Source organism: Macrotis lagotis, chromosome 2 (assembly GCF_037893015.1).
Source record: "Macrotis lagotis isolate mMagLag1 chromosome 2, bilby.v1.9.chrom.fasta, whole genome shotgun sequence".
NCBI lineage: Eukaryota > Metazoa > Chordata > Mammalia > Peramelemorphia > Peramelidae > Macrotis > Macrotis lagotis.
In genome coordinates, this window is record NC_133659.1 from 305367957 (window position 1) to 305395465 (window position 27509).

General features: G+C 39.0%; 1 protein-coding gene across 3 annotated transcripts in view; it reads right to left on the reverse strand.

The window, feature by feature from the left end:
• Positions 1 to 27509, reverse strand: part of CEP290 (centrosomal protein 290) — a 93602-nt gene that overhangs the window by 1146 nt on the left and 64947 nt on the right. For 2 of the 3 annotated variants that reach the window (XM_074226537.1, XM_074226536.1), the window contains 14 exons: positions 25558 to 25771; positions 24123 to 24260; positions 21940 to 22161; positions 21463 to 21576; positions 18341 to 18486; positions 17697 to 17852; positions 16400 to 16526; positions 14164 to 14298; positions 12935 to 13021; positions 11054 to 11218; positions 9446 to 9568; positions 6545 to 6711; positions 3541 to 3617; positions 268 to 332 (listed from right to left, as the gene is read on the reverse strand). In XM_074226537.1, coding sequence (XP_074082638.1) covers positions 268 to 332; positions 3541 to 3617; positions 6545 to 6711; positions 9446 to 9568; positions 11054 to 11218; positions 12935 to 13021; positions 14164 to 14298; positions 16400 to 16526; positions 17697 to 17852; positions 18341 to 18486; positions 21463 to 21576; positions 21940 to 22161; positions 24123 to 24260; positions 25558 to 25771 — 1936 coding nt within the window. Of the gene's footprint in view, positions 1 to 267; positions 333 to 3540; positions 3618 to 6544; positions 6712 to 9445; positions 9569 to 11053; positions 11219 to 12934; positions 13022 to 14163; positions 14363 to 16399; positions 16527 to 17696; positions 17853 to 18340; positions 18487 to 21462; positions 21577 to 21939; positions 22162 to 24122; positions 24261 to 25557; positions 25772 to 27509 lie in introns of those variants that run through there. The other variant, XM_074226538.1, reaches the window with a different exon arrangement.

The following is a 27509-nucleotide window of genomic DNA, read 5'->3' on the forward strand; positions in this document are numbered from 1 at the left end:
CAACTGTAGAAACCTATGAGGAATTTAGTTTTGAGTCATTTGCAGAAGAATAATATAAGGGAGTATTAAACTTGTTATGATTGCATAAAATTATTTCTCTAGTTTTCCAGTTTTCCTCAAATCTTTTGCTTTATGAAAGAATATGCCTAGCTTCCTAATATGAATGATAAGAGCATCAAATGTAATTCAAAGACTTTTTACATGATAAGCATTTACAAGGCCATAAGAACTAGATTTCCAAGACTAAATTCTTGACTAAACAATTACCTTCAATTGCTCCTTTTCTAAATCTGAAGTTAGTGATGAATGAGAAGGCTTTATTTTTTCAAAATCTGTTTAAAGAAGTAATAATGTTAGATGTAAATATAATACTGGAATTTAAACATTTAATTATTGTTCACTTTACTTAAACTCAACAAAGAAAATTTTTAAAAGTAATACAATGGGAAATTAATGTTTTCAACAACATCTGAAGCCTTAAACTTTCTGATCACATTTAATTCTCTACAGATATTAAAAGTGTGCCTATTGCATGTTAGCTCATGAAGCCAAATTATGAGAATTATGTTTATGGAGTTAGTAGTCCTGGACTCAGAGGAGAAATTCTTAAAAAAATAGGGGTGGCTAGGTGGCACAGTGGATAAAGCACCAGCCCTGGAGTCAGGAGTACCTGGGTTCAAATCCGATCTCAGACACTTAATAATTACCTAGCCATGTGGCCTTGGGCAAGCCACTTAACCCTGTTTGCCTTGCAAAAAAAAAATAAATTAAAAAAATTAAAAAAAGAAATTCTTAAAAAATGAAGAACAATTTTGAATTTGGGGTATCTTGTGATTTCATGGTTTTAGGGAACTTCTAGTGAAGGAATTCACTGTGGTGACTAGGTAGAAATCCCATCCAGGTCTGAGAAGTAATCCTCCCTCCCACCCCATTTCTAACACCTTAAAGAGAGTGAGAAGGGATAACAGAGATAAGGGGACTAAGATCAAAAGGCCTAGGGAAATAGAGCCTTATTTAAAAAGCTAGCTTACTAGTAGTTAAACTGACTCATGAAAACATAAGGAAGAATGTGAAAAAAACTCAGAAGCCAAAATACCAAAAGTATGTGTTAAATTGAAAAAAATCATGCAGACTCCCCAGAAAATTAAGAAATAGGAACAAAATATTCTGGAATTATTTATAAGTGAAATAAAACTTTCAAAATACAGTAGGAATAAGTCACACAGAATGCTTTTGAAGATGAATTAAAAAAAAACCCAAATAGCAGAAGGTGTGTTGGTTCATTTCTGCAAAGGAGGATCTGAAAAAAAAATTGATTTCAACCACAAAGAGAAAACAGAATTTAGCAGAAAATAAAGGCAACAGTTTTAGAAGAACATCTATAGAAGCTAAAATAAAAAAATTTAGAATCAGCAAGAATTATAGATTTCCCCAAATATTAAAAAAAACCCTGAATATCATATTGCATTGATTACCTCTCTAGAAAAATTCCATACTTAAAATTTCAAACCATGAAGAAGTTTAAATTACAGTCTTAAACACAAGGATTATTCATCTATTATAATAAAAGAATGTATTGTCTAGGAAGTTCACATGTCCCAAAATAATCTTGCAAGACTGCGCCTAATTGGCAATGAAAAAAGGTGGTCTGTCAACAGGGTGAACTATGAAATATTGCTATAGAAGAAGAAATGAGAAGTGAGCAAAATATCTGATACTCTAACAATCACATGAAAGACAATTGTCAAGAAAGATTTTTTTCATATTTAGAGGGTGTTATAAATGAATTTTTTTTTTTGCAAGGCAATAGGGTTAAGTGGCTTGCCAAAGGCCACACGGCTAGGTCATTAAGTGTCTGAGACCAGATTTGAAGCCAGGTATTCCTGACTCCAGGGCTAGTGCTTTATCCACTGCCCCACCTAGCTGCCCAGCCGCCCCTGTTATAAATGAATTTTGGGGGTTAAAAGATCAAAGAAATGAAAATAAAGACTTGGGGAAAAGATTTTAGGGCAATTTGAACAATAAAGGAAAAGGAAGAACTGAATCAATAATCCATGAACTCCCAGGATTCCTTATAAAAATTATGTCAGAGGCAAATTGCAAGATAGAAACTAGAGACAGACGCATTCAGTCTATATATAAAGAGGTGTGTGGACTGTGGGAGAACAGGATACAACCAATGGAAGGTTGAAGAATTGGGACAGCTATGACAGCTTATGAAGGCTCAAACTGGCTCAGGAAAAGAGCTAAGAAAGGTGAAGGATTTGGGTAATACTGCATCTTTTTTCCCATACAGGGTCATATATAGGGTTTACTGAAGTATTTGTCGTTCAAATTATCTGTCAGAAGGGATAGTTTTCTGGGCACAGGAGAGGGAAAGGATTAATGTAAGAAAAAAAATTTAAGAATAAAAGGGAAAAAATGATAAGAGAAAACCAGGGGCAATTAGGTAGTAAATAAATTAATTTTTCATGGTATTTATAAATTAGCCTCTTAACTATAAATAGGTTTTGTTTTTTTTATTGACAATGTACGATAGAGGCAGCTAGCTGGCATAATGGATAGAGCACTGGCCTTGGAGTCAGGAAGACGTTAAAATTTGGCCTCAGATATTTAACTAGTTATATGACCTTGAGCAAATCACTTAACTCCAATGCTTTGCAAAAACCATAAAATGCAGGATAGAAATTCTGTCAATATCAGAAAATGGAAGAGAAAATTTATTTTATCCTTTGTGGGATTGGGGAAAAAAACAAAACTAGTGAGATGTAGACAAAAGCAACTTCCACAGGCCGTCCTCAGCATATGGCTAGCTGGCCATGTCAAAGGGTCCTTGACCTGAATTTCTAATGAAATATGACATTTTAGTACTGGTATCTGAGACCATAGGAATCCCAACTCATGTCTTTTTTCTTTTTTGACTTGCAAGGCAATGGGGTTAAGTGACTTGTCCAAGGTCACACAGGCAATTAAGTGTCTGAAGCCAGATTTGAACTTAGGTCCCCCTAACTCCAGGACTGGTGCTCTATCCACTGTGTCAAGTAGCTTCCCAACTCATGTCTTTTTCTAAACACCACAAGAACAGGGTAGCACATAGAATGGAGTAAAGGACCTGACATCAGGAGGCAAATTTAATATCTATCAGAACTACCAAACACTTAGTGAGGTGAAACGTGACTGTGCTATAGTGCAAAATCCCTGAAGGATGTCTAAAATGGAGGAGTGAGAGGTTCCAGGCAGGGACAGAATGGCCCAAACAAAGGCTGACAACCATCTCTCCATCATGTAAAATGAACCGACAGGGGTCTTAAACTTTGTAGCTATGGAAAAAGAACAGATGTTCATAGGGCCTCATAAGGAAGGAGTCAGTGCCCCAGTTAATGTCCACACAGCAGATGCCACCCAAGTGATTAACTTGGTCTCAGTTAACAAAGAGACTTGGGGGAGAAAGCCCACACCTGGCCCATGACTCGGGAGCCATGCAATACCAAGCAATGATGCATTCAGTCCCCCCTGAAGAGCAAGAAACGATGTTCTCACCTCCCAGTTGCTCTCCACTAATTCCTGCTTGATGAGCTAATTCGGCCTTTGTCTTCGCCAGGTGATCAGTGGTTAATCTGGAACAACGTAAGAGTGAAAATGTGGCAAAAGCTTTCATAGAAAAAACACACACACAGCTATCAATGAGAGCAGCAATTCTGAGGGCCCTGAATTCTTAGAGTAACTAAGGGCACCAGAGTAGGCAGGACTCTCATAGGGAACAAAAACAAAAGGTTATTGTGGCTCAGTCGTTCTCAGTCATGTCTGACTCTGACCCCATTTGGAGTTTTCGTGGCAGAGAAGCCAGAGAGGTTTGTCTTTTCCTTCTCCAGCTCATCTTACAGATGAGAAAACTGAGGCACACAGCATGAAGTGACTTGTCCAGGGTCATGCAACTAGTGAGTGTCTGAGGCCAGATTTGAACTCAGGAAGAGGATTCTTCTGACTCCAGGCCCTGCACTTAATCCACTGCACCACACATCTACACCACCATAGAGCAAAAAGACTTGGAGTCTATTGCCTGTGGAGGGGGTCCAAACTGGTGGAAGTCAGATTGGGTTGCAAAGAGGGAGCAAAGGATGATTTCTGGCAACTAAATCAAATGTGTAGGAAGAGTGCACAAGGTTTAAAATGCAGGACTAGGGACAGAGGCCAGTGGCTCTGTCAGAAGGAGTACGGGTCTCTGACATCAGTTCTAAACAGCTGGCCACAGGCATTTTAACTCCACAACCTTCATCAGACAATTTATATATACTGACACCCGATGCAACTTCTTCAGATTCCTTTGACCTTGGCCTGACATGTGGAGGGCTCAGTGCGGAGACCCACCAGATATCAGGAAGGTCTTCCACTTCTGACCATGGAAGCATTTTTCTTACTTGAAAAGAATTACATTTGCAAGTGACCCCAAAGTATAGAAATGTACAGTGGCTGGTGACAATTTATGCATGAAAAGTGAAATCCAGAGTATGAGTGGAGAAGGAAATGGCCATTTAAAGAGAATGACACACCAGATGGGCAGCCTTTGGTGGAGGAAGTCTTGAGTGGTGGGTGAATGCAGGTGACAAGTCCAAACACCTGAGTGGTCAAGCACCCTATGACAGAGACTGACCCTCCACTCCAACTCACTGTCTCTGCTCTCCCATGGCAGGACTCAAAGCTAGGGCATTACACTTAAGCCACAAAGTTGAGTGTTTTTTCTTTCTTCCTCTTTTTAAAAAAAAATTGTTGTAGATATGAGCACAGAGTTTTACCTAATAGCTCCCTTAAGACTCTGCTTCCAGTGGGCAGCTAGGTGGCATAGGGGATAGAGCACCAGTCCTGGAGTCAGAAGGACCCGAGTTCAAATCCAGCCTCAGACACTTAATAATTACCTGTGTAACCTTGGGCATGTCACTTAACTTCACTGCCTTGCCAAAACAAACAAACAAAAAAAAGCTCTGCTTTTAGTCAATACCTTCAGGAAAGTTTTAAAGAAACTCAATCTTGGGGTATAATTAAGAAAACAAAAGTTAGGAGGTCTACTCTACAATAGCCTTTATACTGTTAAAAATATTTGTTATAAGGAGACTGAGCCAGAAAGCCTAGATTTCTCAAAGTATTATAGGATTTCTAGGCTGCTGGGGCTATGTGAGTGAACTGTTCAATGAGAAGAGTGGATGCTAAGATGGTAAGAGTACTCCAAAGCCTCCTTTTCTGAGAGGGAGAACGTCCTTCCCCTGCTCTTCTAGGTGCTCATTCTATTCTAATTGCTGCTTCCCTTAGGAGCTGCTCCTGATCAGTGACCCCTCATTCTGTCCTTTGCTCATTTTGACTTCATTTGTTTTGAAAGCTTCCTTCTCTGGTCTAAAGGAGATATTTCAAGAACGGTGTCAACCCAGTGAGATCTTGACCTCCACAACACAGGATGTGCCAGAATGGCCCAGAGCCAGGGAATGTAGGCCAGGTGGTCTGGAACAGAGTGCACATGAAGGAATCAGCAGCAAAGCAGGCAAAGAAGGATGCCACAGGGAGGCAGAGAGGATGGGGCCCAACGAAGCAAAGGAGAGAAGGGCTTGAATGGAGATGAATGAATTCTAGGAGTGTGAGAGAATGTCCAGTCATGGATTACTAACTGTTCCTCAAACATGAACACTTCCCCATCTCAACAGTTTTCCTCTTGCTGCTCCCTCTACTTAGAGTCCTTTTCTCATCAAATCAGCCTACTGCAATCCATCCATCCATCTCTCCAGGTTCACTATACCTTCTCCATGGCTCCATTTTCAACAAAGGACCCCTTCCTCCACTGAGGGGCTTAAACCTGGAGTTGGGCCTCTTTTGACTTTATCACATCTTACCTTACTATACCAAAAACCCTCAGACTACTGACAGAAAGGTTCTATCTCCCATAGGGCCTAGTAAAATATCCCAGACATAGAAGCTGCTAAATGTTTGTTGAATGAAGAAACAGCAGAGGGAAAAAAGTATAAGTAGCAGTGAGGATCATGTGCTAGTTCTTGGAAAATTTGAATTTCATGACAGAAACCATGGAAGGATGAGGCAATTAAAATTATAGGGGCAGCTAGGTGGATAGAGGGCTTGCCCCAGAGTCAGGAGGACCTGATCCAAATCTGGCCTCAGTCACTAGATGGATAGTGTCACACACTTGCTGGGTGACCTTGGGCAAGTCACTTAATCCTATTGCCCTGTAAAAACAAAACAAAGCAAAACAAGAAAGACATTTTTAAACCTTAAATGATGATAACTGATAAAGGGCCTCCAGTTTCCATTTTATATTTTAAGTAAATCTGTGGTTAAATTTTTTTCGAAGAAATCCAACTAGCCCCATATTGGCAACACAGACAGAAATGATAGGCACTAGCAGTGACATCAAGTACCTGCTGCTCAGAGGATCAAAATTGTGCCATTAAATGTCGTTACCTGATGGAGCAGACTCAGATTCTCTCAAAATAATGTTGGAAGCAGGACAGAGCCTGACTTTTGTCTCTTTAAAACCTTCTCTTACCTCATATCTGATTTCAAACTCCTGCCTTTGGCCCCTTCCACTTGTGGTGCTCCACTTTCCATCAGATGCAGCCTCACACTCATCTCCTTTAGCTGAGTCGTCAGCTTCTCAACAGATGACTCCAAATCACTTTTTTCCATTCGAAGTGTCTCAGCAAATTCTACTTTCTATTGGAGAATAATTAGAATACTAGAAGTGACAAATTTTATAAGAGGGACAACAACATTGAAACTTGGAAAGATAAAAGTTGTCTTTTTCAAATGAAATGAATTTGGTTTTGATCCAGATAAAAACTTGGCTCTCATATACCTATGATTTGGCAAGAGAGAGAGAGAGAGAGAGAGAGAGAGAGAGAGAGAGAGTTTTTGTGTACACACATACAATTATAATTGACTACACCTTTAAAGAAGGAGCCGAGCTCCTATACTCCAACCCTTGTGACACATGGCCATGACCATAAGCCATATTTACCATGCTCACTGAACATTTAACAGAGTATGTTTCAGCTACTAAACATTCAAAATACATTATATGCACAGAACTGCTTCTTTAGTATGTGATTCCTAGTACTTTATATTGTTTTCCTTGTATTAAAAAATAAATTAAACCTGTTTTCTAGGGCAAAATGGCATACAATGCTATTTCACATGAAGACTTAGGGGCTTAAAAATATGCTGAGAATTCCCATAAATGTTAGTGCAGGGTTTTAAGGCATTTGAAAGACTAGAAATAAAAGAAACAGCCTGGGGGGACACTCAGGTGCAAAATAAAGGAGAGTAAACCATTCTCCTAACAAGAAATTGTGATCAGTTTGAAGTGGTTTGGATGCCTTCCTAATTTTGTATTTAATGCTTTGGCAGAAAAAATATCACTAGGTTTGAGATTTTCTCTTACAACAGCTATTCATCTATTCTCATGTGCTTTGGGTCATTCTTAGAGATTTGTCTGTTCCAGAGAACATTTTGTGGAAAGTGAATAAAAAATGACTGACTTCATTGATTGTATCACTAGGGTCTCAGAGAGTAGAGCCTGTGACCTCTAGCAGAGGAATCTTTTCAAGGTCACTTTGATCCTTCACAGCTCAGGTCAGCTCTCCCCACTCCAGGGGCTACTCTGGGGGAGTCAAAATGCGCTGGGGTTGGGTGCCAACCCCGATTTGGTGAACAGCTGTTGGACCCTGGGTAAATCATGCCAGCTTTCTGAAACTCGATTTCCTCAATTATGAAATAAGAGTTTTATATGATCTTGAGTCTGAAACTGGGATCCCCAGAATCCTAACCAAGAACAATAATTTATTAAAAGCTTATTATTGGGGCGGCTAGGTGATGTAGTGGATAAAGCACCAGCCCTGGAGTCAGGAGTGCCTGGGTTCAAATCCGATCTCAGACACTTAATAATTACCTAGCTGTGTGGCCTTGGGCAAGCCACTTAACCCCATTTGCCTTGCAAAAACCTAAAAAAAATGAGCTTATTATGTACAAGTCCCTGGCTAAGTGCAGAGAAGAAAATGACTCTAAGGAACTCACCTTCTACAGGAGAAGACATCACAAATACCTATGTGCATGCCAAAAGAAGTGTGCCCAAAATATAGGCCCTAGAATGAGTTGCAGGATCTGGGGGGAGAGGCACTGAGGAGTTAGATTAAGAGAGTATTTGGGTGAACTCTGGAGGAAACTGGGAATTCTCCAAGGCAGAAGAGGGAGGACACTGGTTTCCTCCTCCCTGGGATGCTCTGCCCTTCCCCAGCTGTTCCCCATGTCTTGTAAAACGTTGAATACATTTGCCCTACAAACTCCAATCTGAATGCCACTCTTCAGTCCTTTGGGGGTCTTAAGGCTCATTTACAAAAAGTAATTCCCTATGGAATTTATCATGTGGTAGTATCATTACCTGGCTATTCCTCTGTCCCCCCCCACTCTGGACCTTAAGCTTCGTGAGGCCCAGGAAATGGTTTATTTCAACCTTGGATGTCTCCTGCACTCAAGGAAGGACTCCAACCACGCCAGGCAACTAACAAACAGCTGTTCCATCATATCCTACTGCATAGGAGACAGTTCAAAGGCCTCTCATGACGGCCAGCATCCTACTGTTCTATTCCATCAACATTTCTTTGAGTGACTCTTTCTGGAGAAGCCTGGGGGGCTTGAAGCCCTGTATTCCCATTACAAAATCAAAGGGCCCCAGAGTCCAGTTGGAGTCCCTGTCAGTGGGGATACCTCCATTCCCTCACTGCTCCCTGGCCTCTGACTGAAGGGGCAGGGCAGGGCCTACTTCAATGAAGACACCTTATTTTTGAAGCACAGTTAACTCAAATTTATGAAGAACAGGATCAGGAAGAAGGAATGAAGGTGATACAAAGATATCAGAAGAGAAGAAGCAGTGGCTACATTGCCACTGTCTCTGGGCATAGCTTAAGATTCTTGGCCTGAGGGGTGGTGGCTAAGTGGATAGAGCACTGGCCCTGCAATCAGGAGTACCTGAATTCAAATCTGACCTCAGACACTTAACAATTACCTAGCTGTGTGGCCTTGAGCGAGCCACTTAACCTCATTGTCTTGCAAAAATTAAAAAAAAAAAAGATTCTTGACCTGGGGCTGAGCCATTTAAAAAGGAACAACTGATAACTGTCTTACAATGTAAAAAGTTTCCTTTGAGACCATATGTATTTTATGCATTCTGAGATGTCCATAGGCTTCACCAGTTGGCCAAATGGGCTAAGAACTCTTGAATTAAGAGGAACGGAAAATTGTGTCCCTTTGGACACGAATGCTGAAAACTGTCCTTCCCTTTTTTAATGGGGTAGCTCATTGCAGATATAGTTGTCTTTGTTTAAGAATGAAAAGATCTCTGATTGATATAAGAAGCCTATGAAGTAGTTCTAATTCATAAAAGCTTGCATACTTTTTTAAGTTCTTTGTGAAGCCTGGCGTTCTCAGCCATGATACCGTCTGGGCCTTTAGAATTAAGCTCGTACTGCATGCTCAGTTGACGTCCAAGATGAAGCTTCAGTTTTTCTAATTCAGTCTAAATATTTTAAAAGTGCACGTTAAAAAAAAAAGAAAGAAATGATCACAAATAAAGCTCTTGTGCTTTTGGAGACCACATTTATAGGGATACAGAATACAATCTTCTCTTGGTGCCTTGCTCTATCTGGTTATAAAAAGTATGAAAACTATATGGCTCTACCCACCCAGGCCCATGTTCCTGCTCCTGCCCACCCTATTTTATACTCATCCCTGTTATACAGTCTTACTTCAATCTCACTCTTAACTAGGATTTTATACAAAAGAGTCTCATGGAATTCATAGAAATGACTGATGAATTTTAAAAATATTTTATGCAAGATGAAATAATGTACTACAATTACAACTTTTCTAATATAATAATAATTTTTAAAGTTTCCCATAGCAAAACAAATTACTATTAAGAATATGTCCACTACATGTAAACAGTTTTCAAAAGAATTAAAGCTATATATAATCATATGAAAAAATGCTACAAATCATTACTGATCAGAGAAATGCAAATTAAAACAATTATGAGACATTACCTCACACCTATCAGATTAACTAAGATGACAAAAAGGAAAAAACAATCAGTGTTGGAGAGGTTGTGGGAGGATTGGAGCATTAATGCATTTTTGTGGAGTTTGGTAAAACTCATCCAACCATTCTAGAGAGCATCTATGGAACTAGGCTTAACAGCTATAAAACTGTTCATACCCTTTGATGCAGTAATTCCAATTCTAGATCTATATCCAGAAGAAATTATAAAAAATGGGAAAAGTCCCACATGTTTAAGAATATTCATAGCAGCTCTTTTTGTAGTAGCAAAGAATTAGAATTTGAAGGGATGCCCATCAACTGGGGAATGGCTAAACAAGTTGTGGTATATGAATGCTATGGAATATTAATTGTTCTATAAGAAACCATGAATGGTCAGACCCTAGAGAAGCATGGAATGAGTTACAGGATCTGATGCTGAGAGAAGGGAGTAGAACCACGAGTACATTACACATTAACAACAATATTGTGAGATGATCAGCCTTGAGGGAAGCAGCTCCTCTCAGCAGCTCAAAGAGGTAGGACAACCCTGGGAGACCAGCTATGGACAATGTCATCCCCATCCAGGGGAAGAAAAACAAAACAAAACAAAACAAAAAACCTATTGATTCTGAATGAACACTACATTCATGTTCTAAAAATTTCTCTTATGTTCTACTTTTCTATATCATGATTTTCTTTCTTTCCCCTTAATCCTAATTCTTCATATAGAAAATAACTAATCCATAAATTTTGATGACTAATCCATAAACATGTTAAACACAAATGCACAATATACATGTTAAAACACAAATGCACAATATTCACCTGAATGTTCATTGTGTGTGGGGGAATTATGTAACTTAAAAATATGCATATCCATGTAGATGAATGTTGGAAAAACTTTCATAATATGTAATTGAAAAAGTAAAATAAAATATAAATTAAAAAAGAATATATCCATTACCTTCAAATTTTTATTTTCAAGCTCAAGAGAAGACATTTTCTCACTTGTCATTATTCCTGATGCTCGCTTCAAAGATTCATTTTCTTTCTGGACTTTTTCCACAACTTTTTTCATTAAGCCAATAGTTTTTTCCAGTTCAGGAACTGTCTTGCCACTTCTTCCAGACTATATCACCCCCCCACCCCACCCCCAAAATAAAGAACATGGAAAAATATATTAGACCATGCCTAGAAATAGTACTTCTGCACATTAAATAAAAGATCCAGCATTACAAAAACACATAACAGGGAAAATTTCTGACCTTAAAGCAAGCACATGTTATCTTATTTAAAGATAGTGCTGGAGAGTGTTCAATATGCAAGCTCAAAGCTAGAGGAGTTTCCCATCTAATCAAGGAGAATAGTCTCTATATGATCTCTAAGTCCTAGGGAAAAGATCAATTATGGAAGACTAGGAATTGAATTCTAAATTATTCTTTACATAACAATTGGATTTTAGCCTATGCATTGTAAACTGGCCCGACAAGGCATGGGTGGCACCTTGGCAAGAGGGTTGAACTGGCGGGTCACCAAGGCTGGCTGGGAAGCGGCCTCTGCAGTTATTGGTTCTGTGACTACGGAGAAAGTCGCCATCCCCCTAACAACAACCTTCCAGAGAGGCAAGGTATTGTCATCACTCCCGTTTTTACAGAAGTCAGACTTGAGACCTCAGAAGAGAGATGTCTGACCTGCCCAGTTACCCTGTCAGCAAGCAGCCAAGGCTGCATCAAAGCCAGGCTTCCTGTGTCCAGGTTGTGCTCACTGGGCAGCCTGGCTGCCAGTTTTCTCATCTCTAAGTGGGGAATATAATGCATGGAGCACCTGCTTCATAGGGTGGCTTGACAGCCCAGCAAGGGAATATATATTTATATATAGAGAGAATGCTAATCACTATTCCCACAATTCAACGCATGATCACCCAGGATGCGAGGGCCCTTAACCCCAGGTGCTGAATGCATGTCTTCACCATTTCAAGGTGCTGAGGTTCTGCCACCTGGGGTGCTCCCTCCTCAACTTACAGGAGAACCCTGAGCCCCCCTCTAACTTGACAGCATCCAGAGGGGACCCGGAGATAGGTCTCTTAATGTAGTGAGGCCCGTCCCCAGGTAAAAACATAGAGCACATCATTAGGCCTAGATTCAAAAATCTGCATTGTCAGACCCATGTGCAGATGAAGAAACTGAGGCTCAGTGAGATTCTGATTCACCAAAAGCATAAAGAGCCTGATTCTGTCTCTCTTCTGACTCCTGCATCAATGGGGAGGAGCACCTTGTCATTGCGATATAGCAACAGATAAAAGTCAACCATGTGTAAAATAAGTACATGTGTGGGAGACTCAGCCAATGAAAAGATGAATTGGAAGAGACCCTGAGCTGGCGGGAAGCTGGGAGAAAAACATATGAAAGGGACAAGAAGGTGTCCAGAGCTGTGAAGAGGCAATGGTGGTGGAGCAGCACAGAGGTATGAAAGCAATGGTGAAGGACTGCAAGGACAAGCTAGTACTAGAGGGCTTCCTCTCCAGCTGTGGGCAGATTGGATGACTGTGAGTTCCCTTCCATCCTGAGATGATGAGCTCAGGGCAGGGCGAGAGGAGAGGCTCAAGGCAGACAGGGGCCAGGTCCGGAGGGAAATAAAAGGGCTCCACCCTTCTGACCTCCTACTCCTTCAAAGAGGCTGTGTCAAGACATCATGGTTTATATTATGGAACAGATCATTTGGCTGAGAACAGAAGCATTAACCAAAACATCTTTTCTTTTTGTAATTAACACATAGAAATATTTTTCTCCTTTTCATCCCAGGAATTCCGAAGGCCCAAGGTCCCTACATAGACTTATCCACTTACCCCTCGAACTAGGCCAAGTTTTCTTTCAGTTTCCGCTTTCTCTTTTTTCAGAAGTTCACACATTTCTTTCAAATCGCTCACCTGACTCTAAAACAGAACAAAAAACCCAAAACAACATCATAGAATTTAGAGGGAATTTTCCCTGGAGAGGGAGTAACGACTCCTTAGTTGCCATCAGAATGACCTGTCTTTTTCTTCAATACAAATTTTCTTATAGCAGACATGACTGTTTCCAATTCTTTTCCAGACTAACATGTAAGATGGAGGAGACCATTCCACTTGGACTCAGAGGGTAAAGTTAAAGGAAGGAGGATATATTTTAGAACAAAATAACTTCTGAATAATTAAAGCAGATCAAAGAGACCATCTCATGAAATAGTAAATTTCCAGGATGGGAGATGCAGATACTGAACTAGTTACAGATGCCAACGAAGGCATGGGAGCCTCCGTTAATCCATTTAATAGGACTAGTCACAGGGTTTCTCACTCTAAGACTCAATGGAATGTGAAAGATGAACCTAATAAAACCATTTTTTCTGGAAAATTCAGAAGATCCAAAAGGTTGATTTCCATATTTATACAGGATTTCTAGGAATTGAGAGAAATAATGAATCCTGAATTATTATTTCAGTATACTATATCGATAATCTTGAGTTTCTTATAAATCATTATTTCACATATTGACCCAAGAGATTACTTAAGTTTAATCAATAAACATTTTTGTTTACTCTTGTTTTCTCATTTACCGACTTGGAATATTTTTACACCCACTTGTAGCATTTAGATGATGGTTAATCTAATAACTCATTTTTATAGGAAAAGAGAAATTAGTTTAAAAAAATCATTAGGTAGCAGAGAAAAAAAGAAAACTATACATTTTAGTAACCAGATTTAGGTTTGAAAAACCAAAGAATTAAATAGAGATTAGCATTCATCTGCTGATGTCTTCAAAATGTAATTGCTTACAAGTGAGTATAGTTTGTATACCCCTATATGCCAACTCTTCATAAACATGTTATGTGCTTGAAGTTTAAGAGTCAAAAGCAGTAATTAAGAGGTGTGCATACACACACACACTCACATCATTAAGAAAAATGAAATGGATTTATTATTTATATATATATATTATATATTTTCTACTTTTATTTCTCACCAGCTAAGATGATAAACACATATAATAAAAACCAGATTTTATGACAATAGCATATTTCTAAAATATAAAAAATTACCTTTAATCTTGGTAAATCTTTATTTGCTTGTTCAAGTTGAAATCTTAGTTCAATGTTTTCAGATGAAACTTTCAGATTTTCCTTCTGAAGCAACTGTTCTCTGTCAGACTGACCATCTAATCCCAATTCTTTTGACTTCAGGAAAATAAAATAGGAAGAAATAATTCATAAACTCATCTAGCAGGATGAAATGCCTATTCTAGAAAATCAAAAGAAAATCAAGGTAAGGAAATGGAAAACAGGATTTCTATATGAAAAAGGTAAAATAATTAGTTCCTTTAAAGTAAGAATGCTCTTAAATTAGGGAAAGAGTCACTAAGTCAGGTTTTTATCCTGTAACAATCAAGGATGAAACACAACTCTACAAGATAAAAAAAAAATGCAGTTCAACCAGCCTCCAATAAACAGTGCCAAGGTGCTGGGCTCTTATGTGGCCCTAGGGATTCAAAAACCAAAAAACCCCAACAGTTCCTGTGCTCAAGTTTACTCTGTCCTGGGAGGGGGTGTGAGGGGGGAGGACAAGATCCCAAGATGATTGAGGGGAAAAGAGAGCAGGAAATATTACAGCCCTGGCAGAAGGAAAGTTGGCAGATGTGTTTTGCACCCGAGGGGGAGAAGCTGATGCCAGACACCAACCTCCTCCACACTTTGCCTGTCCTTTATCTTACTGCTATGGTGAGAAACTGGGAGGTAGGTGAATTTTTCTGTAGGAAGTGGTTGGGATGTTTGGGTTAGGTAAAGTAGAAAGGTCAATGCTACCAAATGGTCATTTAACATAAAAAAATTGCAAAGAGCTCAAGGCCATCGCAGCTGAACCTTCCTTCTTCTACACTGTAATGCAAACTAGGCACCTTCAGTTCTTTCCTCCTAAGGGGTCACTGTCCTCACACAAAGCACAGAGAAGATACATGTGATAATCATGTGGTAATCAGACCTACAAAACACTGTTACAAAGAATTCTCAGCCATGTTCATGGTAATGATATTATTGTTAATATTGCTCAGTCTAATTTCTTTGGAGAAGAAAGCTGCTCTAGACATCACACTGCTTTCTGAATAGGATACCAACACAAGAAAATTTAAATGTTAAGTATATTAGAAATTTCAACTAAAAATATATATCAGTTTCTCTCATATGGAAAAAAGAAGCATTTTGTGGAAACTAGCTAAAAATACAAGCTGGGAAACAAGTCTAGCTCCATTTCAGTCTTTATTATACCACTCATGTCTGTCACCAAAGCTGAGTGACTTGCCGGATGATGTCTGGCTTGATCTCATCCCCTCACTACCATCTTCTGCCTCGGCACTCTCTATCATTCGCTGCCACATTTTCGACCTCTCCTTTGGCAGCTTCTTCTGGATCCAACATAAGCCTGCCCCTCCTCTTTTCTAGATGTCCCTGTGCAGGTGCAGCTGTTTCTTTCTTCCCTTCTCGCTTTCCAAGGACCACCCCCCTCCCTTCCCGAACAGCCCCGATTCAGTCCCTGCTTCTTTCCATTGAGTTCACTCTTCCAGGTCAGCATCAGTCGCCTGGACGGATTCAATGGTTTGTCCCCAGGGCTCTGAGGGTCTGAGCTGGTGAGACCCAGAGCTGCGGCCAGAGCAGGGCGGCAGCCACTCCCTGGCTGGTTGTCTGGGGCGGAAGGGGGGGGGGTACATCAAAGCGCTCACTGCCAATTCTGGTCCTCCTTGTTCAAATGAGAAGACTGTTATGGGGTTGTGTGTGCTCCCACATAAATTGTTCTTTTTGGTAGGGAGCGAGAGAGGAAAGAGTGGTTATGTCACATGTTGAACTCTGCTTTGTAGCAAAAGATGAGACAGAGCACGAAGAGAAGAAAACAAGACCTGGGCTGAGGGTCTTACATGAAGACCTTTGTAAACAATTCCACACCAAGATTCATTCTTAAAGAAAAAACTGGCACCTTCCATGTGCCTTTGCTGGAATCAAAGAAGCCTATTTTTTTTCTTCTTTAGCATACTGTCCCCTGATACAAAAAACCCTTTTAGGGTAACTGCCTATAAGATCCCCATTAGAATGGGAATGCACAGTGGATCCTTTTGTCAGGACTGTCCAAGAAACAATAACAGAAGTTAACATCAGATGCTACAATGTTCACTTGCACACTAGCTCACTGACATGAAAGAAAAGAAACGATGAAAGATAGCTAACAAGATTCTTAAGCAAATGATTTCTATTTTATGAAATGAAATTTAATAAAATGAAATCACAGACTTACTAAAGGCCTAGAAAATGCATCTTTTACAGAAATCCCTTCTTCTAAAGTACGCAGTTTATCCTGGAGGTATCTATTTTGTAAATGTAAGTCTTCTATGACAGAATCTCGGGGAAGAGCTTGCTGGGTCCTGTAAGGAGTCAAAAAGGGAAAAAGAAGTTCACACTTTATATATGCCAAAGTTTTTTTTTTTTAATTGTTTCTTAGCATAGCTTCATTAAGAAGTCAGGAGAAGCTCAAAGACAGATGGGCCCCACATAAACCAAAATATTCCTGGCATCATTTTTTGTAGTTTTTTGGTTTTTTTTTTTTGGTTTTTGCAAGGCAAATTGGGGTTAAGTGGCTTGCCCAAGGCCACATAGCTCGGTAATTATTAAGTGTCTGAGACCGGATTTGAACCCAGGTACTCCTGACTTCAGGGCCGGTGCTTTATCCACTGCGCCACCTAGCCACCCCCATTTTTTGTAGTTTTAAAGAACTAAAATCAAAGCAGCTGGGTCAGTAACTGGGCAGCACTACTAAAATGCAAGAGAAAGCTACTGTACCATGAGAAATGGGGGGCAAATGAGCTCCTTTATGGAATTAATTCATGGACTATAATGTAATAAATGTGATGAGGGAAAGATGTCTCAATTACAAAATTAAAAAGAAATATCAGTTAATGATTTTAGTACTTTATTAAAGAGACCTCTGAGGTCCCTTCTAATTCTGCAATTCTAGTATTCTTAATGACTTTTGAAATCTGTCATTTTTTTTTTTATTCATTTCAGGCAATGGGGTTAGGTGGCTTGCCCAAGGTCACACAGCTAGGCAATTATTTAATGTCTGAGGCTGGATTTTGAACTCAGGTACTCCTGACTCCAGGGCTAGTGCTCTATGTACTGTGCCACCTAGTTGCCCCCAAATCTGTCATTTTTAACAAGAAAAAAAATGAATGTATTTTGAAGATTCAGTTATGAGGCTATTATATTCAAATCTTTGCATTTAATTTAAATACCAGACTTTTTTTCCTTCTGGTTTTTGCAAGGGAAATGGCGTTAAGTGGCTTGCCCAAGGCCACACAGCTAGGTAATTATTAAGTGTCTGAGACCAGATTTGAACTCAGGTACTCCTGACTCCAGGGCCAGTGCTTTATCCACTGCGCCACCTAGCCGCCCTAATACCAGACTTCTTTAAAATGACTCACCTCGGGGAGGATGGCAGAAAAATTCTAGAAGTAAACTTGCAGATGAATGATTGTTGTAAACTACCCTTGCATGTAATTGGAAGATTAAAAAAATAATTTAAAAAAACAGTTTACCTCATATAACCTATTTCATTTTCTAGTTCAATGTTGGCTTTTTTAAGTTCTTCTAATTCTTTTTCTAAATCTGAAGTATGAATTCCCATAACACGATCGGCAGTCACACCACTTGATTTTAGTTTCTTTTGTAATGCGATTTTGTCTTTATCCGATCTGTGGAATTTAACATGTAATTTATTACTCTTATTAGATTTCCTCATCTATATACATATTTATCAACATATTTAATACACATACTTGGAATATATCAAAGGTCATATTTGATTTGAATGAATTTAATAAACACCAGGAACACTATTCATGTAATTCTTATTTAAAAATTTTTATTTATTTAAAGCAATATGAGGTTAAGTAACTTGCCCAAGGTCATGCAGCTAGGTAATTATTAAGTGTCTGAGGTCACATTTAAACTCAGGTCCTCCTGACTCCAGGGCTGGTGTTCTATCTACCACGTCACCTAGCTGCCCCTACTCATGTAATTCTTAAAAAAAAAAAAAGATGAACCAAGCTATAGATTACATTTGGAACCAATGATACAGATTATGTCTACTTTTAGATATAATAAGGCTATCCTGCTTTAAATTCATTAGATATTTTCTTTTTTTATGTAACAAGGTACACAGAAATCAATTTAAACTTACTTTGCCAAAAGCTCTTTCAAAGTATTCACCTGCTTGGTGAGAGTATCCACTTCTTTTTCTTTTTCTTTCAATTTGTTTCGCATCCCTTGAGTTTTAGTTTGCCATTTTTTACCTTCTTCCCACCGAATTAATTCTTCTTGACAGTTCTGTAAAGGCACAAAAAGAATAGTAATGGCTCTTATTTACATGTTACAAGGCTGACAAAAAACTACGACACGAAGGTACCACTTTAATCTACTCCATAGCTAGCACAGATGTGAGTACTTAGCAGACAACAAATGTGCTGATAGCTAGAAAATCTTGGTTAATCAATGTGTGTGTGTGTGTGTGTGTGTGTGTGTGTGTGTGTGTGTGTGTGTGTGTGTGTTTATAACATCTAAGACAACATTGGTCTTTCAGTGCTGCAGCAGACCTCATGACCTTCTGAAGGTGGCTGACCACGATTGAGCGTGCACCTCTATCTCTTGGGCTGCTCTTTCAGAATCCAAGTATGGAACCTGCCTGGTTCAGGTGATGGAAATGCTCCCGACCCCCCCCCACCCTGGGTCATCATCTCTAGGAACCCTTCTGGATCTATACTTTTTTTTTCTTTTTTTTTTGGATCTATACTTTCTTACACAAAAATATTTCATTGGGCAAAGTAAAAAGCAGCTGTTCTGATCGGCTCCATCCCTGCCCAAGATCTTGTGCCTTCCCCCATGACAGCAGGAAATGCACAGTGCCTTTTTGTTTTTCTTATTTTCCTTCCCTTTCCCCCATTCAGAGCTGCAGAGTAAAATCACACCATAATTTTGAATCCATCCTATTTCCTCTCCTTTCTTCTTCCACCTTGCAAACAACTACTTTTAAACTCCTGGTTGGTTAGTGCGTCGCCACTTATCTGTTCAAGCAAATCAGCTTTATCTTCCTCACTGGAATTATTTCTCTTAGCAACTTCAGAATTTCATTCTTGAAGATATCCTATTCCTACATGACATCCCCTATAGAATTTTAGTCCTTAAAATCCTCCCCATCCTCCCCTCCAAATCCATGATGCATATTAAACGAGTCTGCTTCCTCTTCTTTTCCACTGAGATGAATCAGATGCTTCTCCCAAAGTTCCCTTCATTCCCAACCCATCAACCAGTTCTTCCCCATTGATAAGAAGCAGATCCAGAAGAAAGAAAGATGTTATCATTAAGGCATGTCAGAAAATTGTCAGTTGTTTTGTTTTTGACAGAAAATGAACTCTGTCAGCAAGTCCCTTATCGCTGCTATACAGCAAATTCGCCAGGCTTAGGATCTGTTTCCCAAACTCACCTATTCCTCTCTTCTCCAATGCAGTGTACCGCAAAGCTGGTAGCATTTCGATTTCTACCTGTTTGTCTTTACCTAAACACACTCACTCCACCAAGCTTCCTCCTTCTAGCTCCTAAAGTTCTCAACTAAGAATATCTTAATATACAATGCTACACCTCTTTTCCCCCCTTTGCAATCCCCCTCGAATAATCAAGGTCTGCCATTTCTTCCTTTTACACATCTCTAAGATCTGCTCATCCTTTCCATTCACATTGCTGCCGCCCCAAACCAGAGCCTCATACAGATAAACTGGGATTATTGTGATTCCCCCTTCCTCTCTTATCCCATAGGCATTTCCAACCTAACAACCATACTTAGAGCATGCCTCGTCTGATTAATCTTCTCGGCCTGACTGTTAAGACCTTTCATAAACTATTCTCCTGATTCCAACACAATCTCTATTTCTCCAGTGGAAGGTCTGTAAGAAAAATTAAAATAGTGGGAAAAGTTTGGGACTCAAGAGTCAGATCTGATCTCATTTTTGATTCATGAGATAACAAGACCATGAGATAATTCACATCACGAGTCTCTGTTTCCCCATCTGTAAAACAGAGATAGCCATATGACTTGGTGACAAGGAATGTGAGCTCATAATGTTACTGTTCACTACCTTATGAGTATTATGTTGCTGGCAGACCATTAGGGCTGAAGGAACCTCCAAGATGAACTAGTCTAAACCCCTCATTTTAGAGATGAGGAACCTGAGAACCAAATGGGTCAAGGGAGGTGCAGAAGGTTAACAGTGAGCGAGAGGCAAAGCTGGAATCTGTGTCCCCTCTCCTGCCTATGCTCCATTATATCAGGCAGGCTGGCCCATGCCACTCTGACACCCAGCAGGCCCCAGGATCTGCCCATGGCCCCTGAGGCGCAAAGACGAAATGCTCAATTTGTCCTTCACAGCCCTCCCAACCCTCCCTCGCCCCACTCCCCCTACCTTTCCCAGTCTTCTTTCAGTTTCTTCCCCAATACATAGTCTTTGATCCAGTGACACTTGTCTGTTTCTGACCTCTCAGCTGTGGGCACTTTCTCTGATGGTCCTCCATGTCTGAAATTCTGTCCCTCCTCATTTCCATCCACTGGCTTCCTTTAAATCTCAAATAAAATCCTTTCTTCTTTCCTAATCCCTTTTAATTTTAGAACCTTCCAGAATTAGTCTTTTCTAGAGAGAGCTGGTTCCTGAAGTCAGGAAGACACATACCAGGCTCTGTGACCCTGGACCAGTCTCCTAGCCCTGTCTGCCTCAGTTTCCTCATCTGTAAAATGAGCTGGAGAAGGCAGTGACAAACCCTCCACTATCCCTGCCAAAACCGCCTTCAATAAGATCATGAACAGTCGGAAGCAATGAAATAGCAACATTTATCCATACAGAGGCGATGAACCTCTCTGTTTGCATGCTGTCACATAGTCTTGAAGCGAGACACTTTCCATGGCCTCCTTTTGCATCTCCAGGACGAAGAGCAGTGCCTGCACCTGGGAGGCATTTAATAAAGATTTATCGACTGACCACTGGGAAATCTCCGATCCTTAAAAGCCCAGCATGCCACTGGTTTGAGTGTTCCAGACCATAAGTCACATAACAAGGCTGAGTTTTCTGTCTCTTATCTGATGATGGAGTCTCCCCAACTAGTCCTAAGCTACCCTGAGTAAGGGACAAGTCTTGCACATTTTTATATTCCACAAAGAGCCTAGGACAGGTTTGAAAATGTAGCTGATAGAGCAATTTGGTTAATCAAGAAACATCTAGGAACACTGGAACAATGATGGTGAACTATTATTTTACATACCTTTTCTTTTGCTTCTTTTTCTTCATTAAATTTTTCCAGTTGACTTTCTAAATTTTTAATTTTCTTCTGGAGTTCATCTATCACACTCTGTTTGTTATCTGCAGGAGGCTTGCTCTGAAAAGTTAAAGTATATCTTTGCATTTTAACCAACTGAAACAAAATGTACAAGGAACTTTTCTTATTGTGAGAACTGTTTTGAAGGGTTTTTACATCTAATAAAAATACTTTTCAAATAGTATTATACAATGTATGTGTACAACCAAGTACAATTTTCTGGACTTCAGTAAGAAAAAGGTAGAGTATGCTCTTATTGATTCCAAAAGTCACTTAATGGATAGCTATTTTAACCAAACTGATCTGATAATCAGTTTTATTAAATAGATAAAGATTCAATAAGGCAGAATGAAGTAAAATGTATCCACATATACATTGTTCTACTCCCAAACAAATGGCAAATCAAGGGCTAAAATACGATACCTGTAATCCACAGGTTAACCTTTTAATTCGCTTTTTCAGTTCTTCATTTTCTTTTTCTAATTCTTCTTTCTCTCTAAGAATTTTATTATAAGCTTTCTGTTTTTTCTGCATTTCATTTTTTAACTCATCCAGCTGGCTATTCAGAACATCCTCTCTGCTTTTACTTATTTTAAGCGCTTCTTTACATTTTAGAAGATTTTCACTTAAATCTTCAATTTGAACCTTACAAGGAAGGGAAAAGGAAACATTCTGTTTAAAAGTTATACACATAAATAACATATATAAAATATATTTTTAATAAAATATGTTATATATTATGTAAAATATTATATAATATGTATTATGTTTTATAATGTATATTTTATAATATATAATATATATTTTAGAATATAATATACACATACAGCTTTTTTCTTTACAAAATAAGTTGTTGATAAATTCTATTTTTTATAACAAGCCTTCATTTTCATCCCAAACTGAACCTTTTCTAGTAACAATGGAAAACTGAACAAAGGTACTTGAGATAACAACCATCTCTGACAATATATACAACATCCTGCCCTTCAGTCTCTTGCCTTTTAGGAAATAAATGTCACCATCTATTTCCCAGGACTATCACTAATTTTTGTATCATAAGGCTTTGGTTTCATTGTGATAGTCTTATTTCACACTATTGTAGCTATTGTATTACATTATATTTCACATATGTATGTGTGTCCTTTGAATTTTTCTTATTTCACTGGATTAATTTATAAAAATGTTCCATATTCCTAAATTCCTGATACTCATCATGGCTTTTCACATGATAATAAACAATTGGTTTTACATCCTGCACTTTTTTTCAGTCACCCCTCCCCCCAATTTTGGAGCTAGGTCTACTTTCTTTCAAGCTCTTTGCTAACATATAGAGAGCCGTAATGAATATTCTGTTACACTGAATTAGGTTTCTCTCTTGAACTACCATGGATCATCTGTGCATTAGGGACACTGCTGGGTCGAAGGTACAAACTGCTTCCTCACTTTTGCTTCCATCATGTTAAGCCAATATAGAATAGTGAGATGATTTCTTCCAGCAGTGGGGTAAATCTCTTTTGTATTTGTGTCAGTGTCCTATAAAGCTTATATACTGAACTTAAATCAGGGATACCTAATGCAAATATTTTCCCCATTCAACAGTTTCTTTTTATTCTTTTTCTCAATTTCAGTTAAGCAAAATTTTTTTAAATGAAGTCACCTTTTATTTTCAGGTAGTACCTCCACTTCTTGTACTTCCCATGACTTATACTTGCTGTCAGTCTAAAATAATTTGTCAAACTGTTTTCCAGTTTTCCTAGCATTCCTTGTCAAAAAGGGAGATCATCTATAGCTAATTATGGTCCTGAATTTATCAACTACTGGGCTACTGTTTCAATGACTTTTTATTGAGCTTTTGTTTTTACATCATCTACATTTGCCATCATATCTAGCTCTTGTCTACACCCTTTCCCAGAAAGCAATCTCATAAAGAAAAATACTCAGCAAAATGAATCAATGTATTGAACCAGTTTGATCTTATGTCTCATGCCCATGCCTCCCCAACCTCTGCAGAGAAAGATCTGGAAACTCTTTAGTGGCCAGACCTCCTGGGGAAAAACAATCATCAAAAAAAAAAAAAGAATGATTTGCTAAATTATCAACAGATCAAAACTGCATTTCTAACATGTGAGTATTAATGAAGGTTTAATAGGCTGTCAGGAAGCAAATCCTTTCCTGGGAGGATTCTGGTCAGAGGTAAAAGGAATCCCCTCCTTGTCTTGGGGGAAGTAAGACCAGAATCCGACGGCCCCGCCAGGGTCAGTGCCAGGGGCTGCCCCCTACTCTCACCTGTGAGGCAGCTGAGGCAGCTGGCTCACGAGAGACATTGCCCTCTGCACAGATATTTTTTTTTTTGGTCAAGGTATGTCCATACAGAACTATGCCTATGGAAAATGGTCTCTTTCCATTTACCAATCGTGTGAGCATCCTATAAGCCCTAGACCCCACCCCCATCTTTCTCTTTTGCCACAGAGAATGAAATTTTCTACCATTAAAAATGTGCAATCAAATGTATGCATTCCACCACATTCGTGGGCTTAACTTGTCTACATGCTGAAATAAACTCAATTCTTAGTTCAAAAATAAAAAAGTAAGTCATGGGGGCTCACCTGGAGGTCTCTGGTGTGGCGATCCACTACCTGTTGAACATTGAGATTTGCCTCTTTCTGGGAGGTGGAAAGAATGATGCGCTCTTCGGCAGCAGCCGTCATCTCCGCCCGGAGCTCCAAAAGGGCTCGACTGAGGGCCTAGGGAAAGTTGAGGCCAGAAAAAAGGCATTTCAGAAAAAAGGAGAAGAAAAGTTGCCAAATAAAAGCATGCACCCACAGAAGAAATGAATTCTAATCTGATCTATGAGGACTCAAGCTTTTAGTCAAGCAGATGTCCATCCAGATGCACATCGGTATCTATTTCAGCATTTTGACAGCTCTGATCCTGGAGGGAGAAGCGCCTCTCCCTGAGCCGTCCCTGCAATGTCCTTGTGCCACAGGAGCTACCCCGACCCAGGAGTCCAGAAGATGACAACATGGAAGACAGAATGTGGGCAGTGGTCTTCTTTCTTATGGGATGGTCTTAAGCTTTTTGTCTTTTTTTTTTATGAGGAAATCTTTGGAAAAGGAGTTTACAAAAATAATGCTACAGAAGCTATGGAGAAACCGAAAGATTAAGAAGATGTTCATGAGACTGTTCTCTTATTTGAGGTAGGGACAAAGAGCTGAGCACTGGAGCACTCAACAGAAGTGGACCCCTCATGCTGGAGAAGATGGAGCGGGGTGACCTCTCTGCACTTGGGGTCAAGGACCTGGATTCTAGTCCTGGCTTGGAACACACTTAGAACACCCTGTTGTCTCATGTAGAAAAAGGTGGTTAGACTCCATGGTCTGGTTCTCTCTCTGGGATCCTGCCACCTTCAAGGCTTCCTTCAGGATGTCCTTGAAGCCAACTCAATGAGACTTTCAACATGTGCTTGTTTCTATAGGACCAGCTCTATGTATATAAAGAAAGGGGAAAGGGAAGGGGAAGGGGAGAGGAGGAGAAGAAAGAGGAAAGGAGGGGAAGGGGAGGGGAAGAGGAGGGGGAGGAGGAAGGGGAAGGGAAAGGGGTCTTGGGGCACGCCCAATCATTGAATAAGCATGACTTGGATGAAGATCCAGCAAGAGAGATTTAGAAGGAATGGTCAGGCAACAAGTAGGAGATGGATCAAGAGAGAAATGCTGAGAAAACTTGGGGAGAAGATGGTATCAAGAAGAGGGGGACAATCTAGGGTCCTGAACTCATCAAGAAAAAACTGCACAGCCATTCTGGTATACCTCTTCTCCCTTCACAGTTTACTAAGTACATGCAATGTTCTCACACAAGGCATAACAGATTTTCATAAGGTAAATTGAAGGGCATTCTTGGAAAAAGCCATATTTTCCAGAGTTAGTTACACACGTAATCAAGAATCTCTTTTTAACTGAAATAAAATGCTAAACTATGTAAATACTCACAGCAACAGCGCATGGCAGGGTCTCTTGCATTTCTACTGCAATACTGGATACTTACCTTCTGCTGTTTCTCTTTCAAGGCTACCTGGTTCTTGAGCCGTTCTACTAAATTTTTCATGGTAGCCGTTGGAGCTCTTGTATTGGCTTCCTTCTGAATCTGCACTTCAGACTTGTAGTACTGCAGCTCCTTCTCGGCCTGGGACAGAGAATATTTTAAGTCTTCTATCTCTGCTTGCAGTTTTTTTACAACCTCTGCATGATTTTCTTCAAGACTAGGACAAAAAAACAAGAATGTATTTAATGGAATGCTCAAATTATCTTGATTTTGCTAGAATGAACATTTTCTAGATATATGCTGTTTAATCAGACAGAAAGCCTCTTTGAATATGTCACAGATGGAGAAGGGAAAGGCCTGGTAGCACAAGTTTCCAAACTGAGAATGGAACAATAAATACAAGAATTCTGCCCTGCCCCAGGAAATCCTTCTTCAGCAACCTGGCTAAGTGAGGGAGATCTGTGCCTCCAAACTCACGGGCTCACTCTGGAAAAGTCTAACACCAAGCACTTTTGGACTCATTGATAATCACAGATATAGTCCATGAGAAATGAAGACCATACCAACATTCTCATAAGCATCAACAATTAAATTCAGTTTGAATGATGACATTGCTCCAATGACAAAATACTAAAATCTTTATTAAATTATGATGAGATTTATTAACAATGGAGAAAATAGGATGATATTGTCAAGTAATAAACTGTTAAAGTTTTAATTTCCAAAGACTATATTACCAAATTAAACAAGTGGTTACTGCAATCGAACAGAAGTAATATATCTGGCAATAGAAGCAATATATCTAACAAGCTTGTTAGGCAGTTGGGAATCAGTAGAATTAATGTATTTTGGTTCCTCACTATGTAAATGAAAAGGAAATAAATCATTTTGATTGTATTTAATTTTCATATGCACAAACAGGCCTAGCTAAAAGTATACAAAATATATAAAGGGAATACAAAGGCAATTATTTAGACAATTATTCAGAACACTAAAACCTGATTCGTGTGAGGTGGGGAGAAGGGGAACAGAACTAACTTTCATTTGATACATTCTGATTATCTATACAACAAATTCAAAGAATAAATGTCAAAAGTCCGATGAATGTGCTAATATACATCATATTGAACTCTTTTTACTGCTAATATAAATATGAAGATTTAGTAGAATTTGAATGAAGTATTTTAAATGGAAATGAGAAGAATCTTAAAGTACAAAACATTTATTTTACCTAGCAGGCATAAATAATGCACAAGACTAAATCCAAATAGATGATTACTATTTAAATAGTCATGCATTATTTTTAAAAATAACAATTAAAATACCCACAAAGTGACCTTATTCAGAATCACTTTACATAGTTAAAAATATTCTATAGCTCTTAAAAATAAAGCCTTTATGCTGGAAGATCACACCATTAATTACATTAAAGTCTATTTTTGTTAGGGAGAAAAAGTTCCTTAAAAAAAAAATCACAATTTGTTAATCAAAGCAGAATACATGACCTTAATAATCATCCTGGGGCCTGGATTAGCTTAATATCATTATGATTTAAAGAACAGTTAAATTTCTTTGGGAGTAGATTTTTTTTTTAATCTAGATTCAGAAAGTATTCCCTCAAAATTTCTATTACACTGCTCTGAAAACATCTGTCTACTCCTAACAATATTGTAGTAATAGCAATGATAGCATTTAACACTTAGATATATTTTAATTTTCAAAGGGTCATCACATATACCATCTCACAATAAGCCTCAGAAGAAGGCCCAGGAATTATTCATCTCTCCTTCTGGTTTTGTGAGCTGTCCAAGGTCAGATGGCTAACAAGAAAGAGAGAGGAGATTCAGCCCAAGTATAGGTGGGGTGATTTGCATATACTAGAGATTTTTTCTTTATACTGGCTTTACTGACTTCTTTACTCTTTTCCTTATTTTAAAAAAACAATTCTTTGTTCT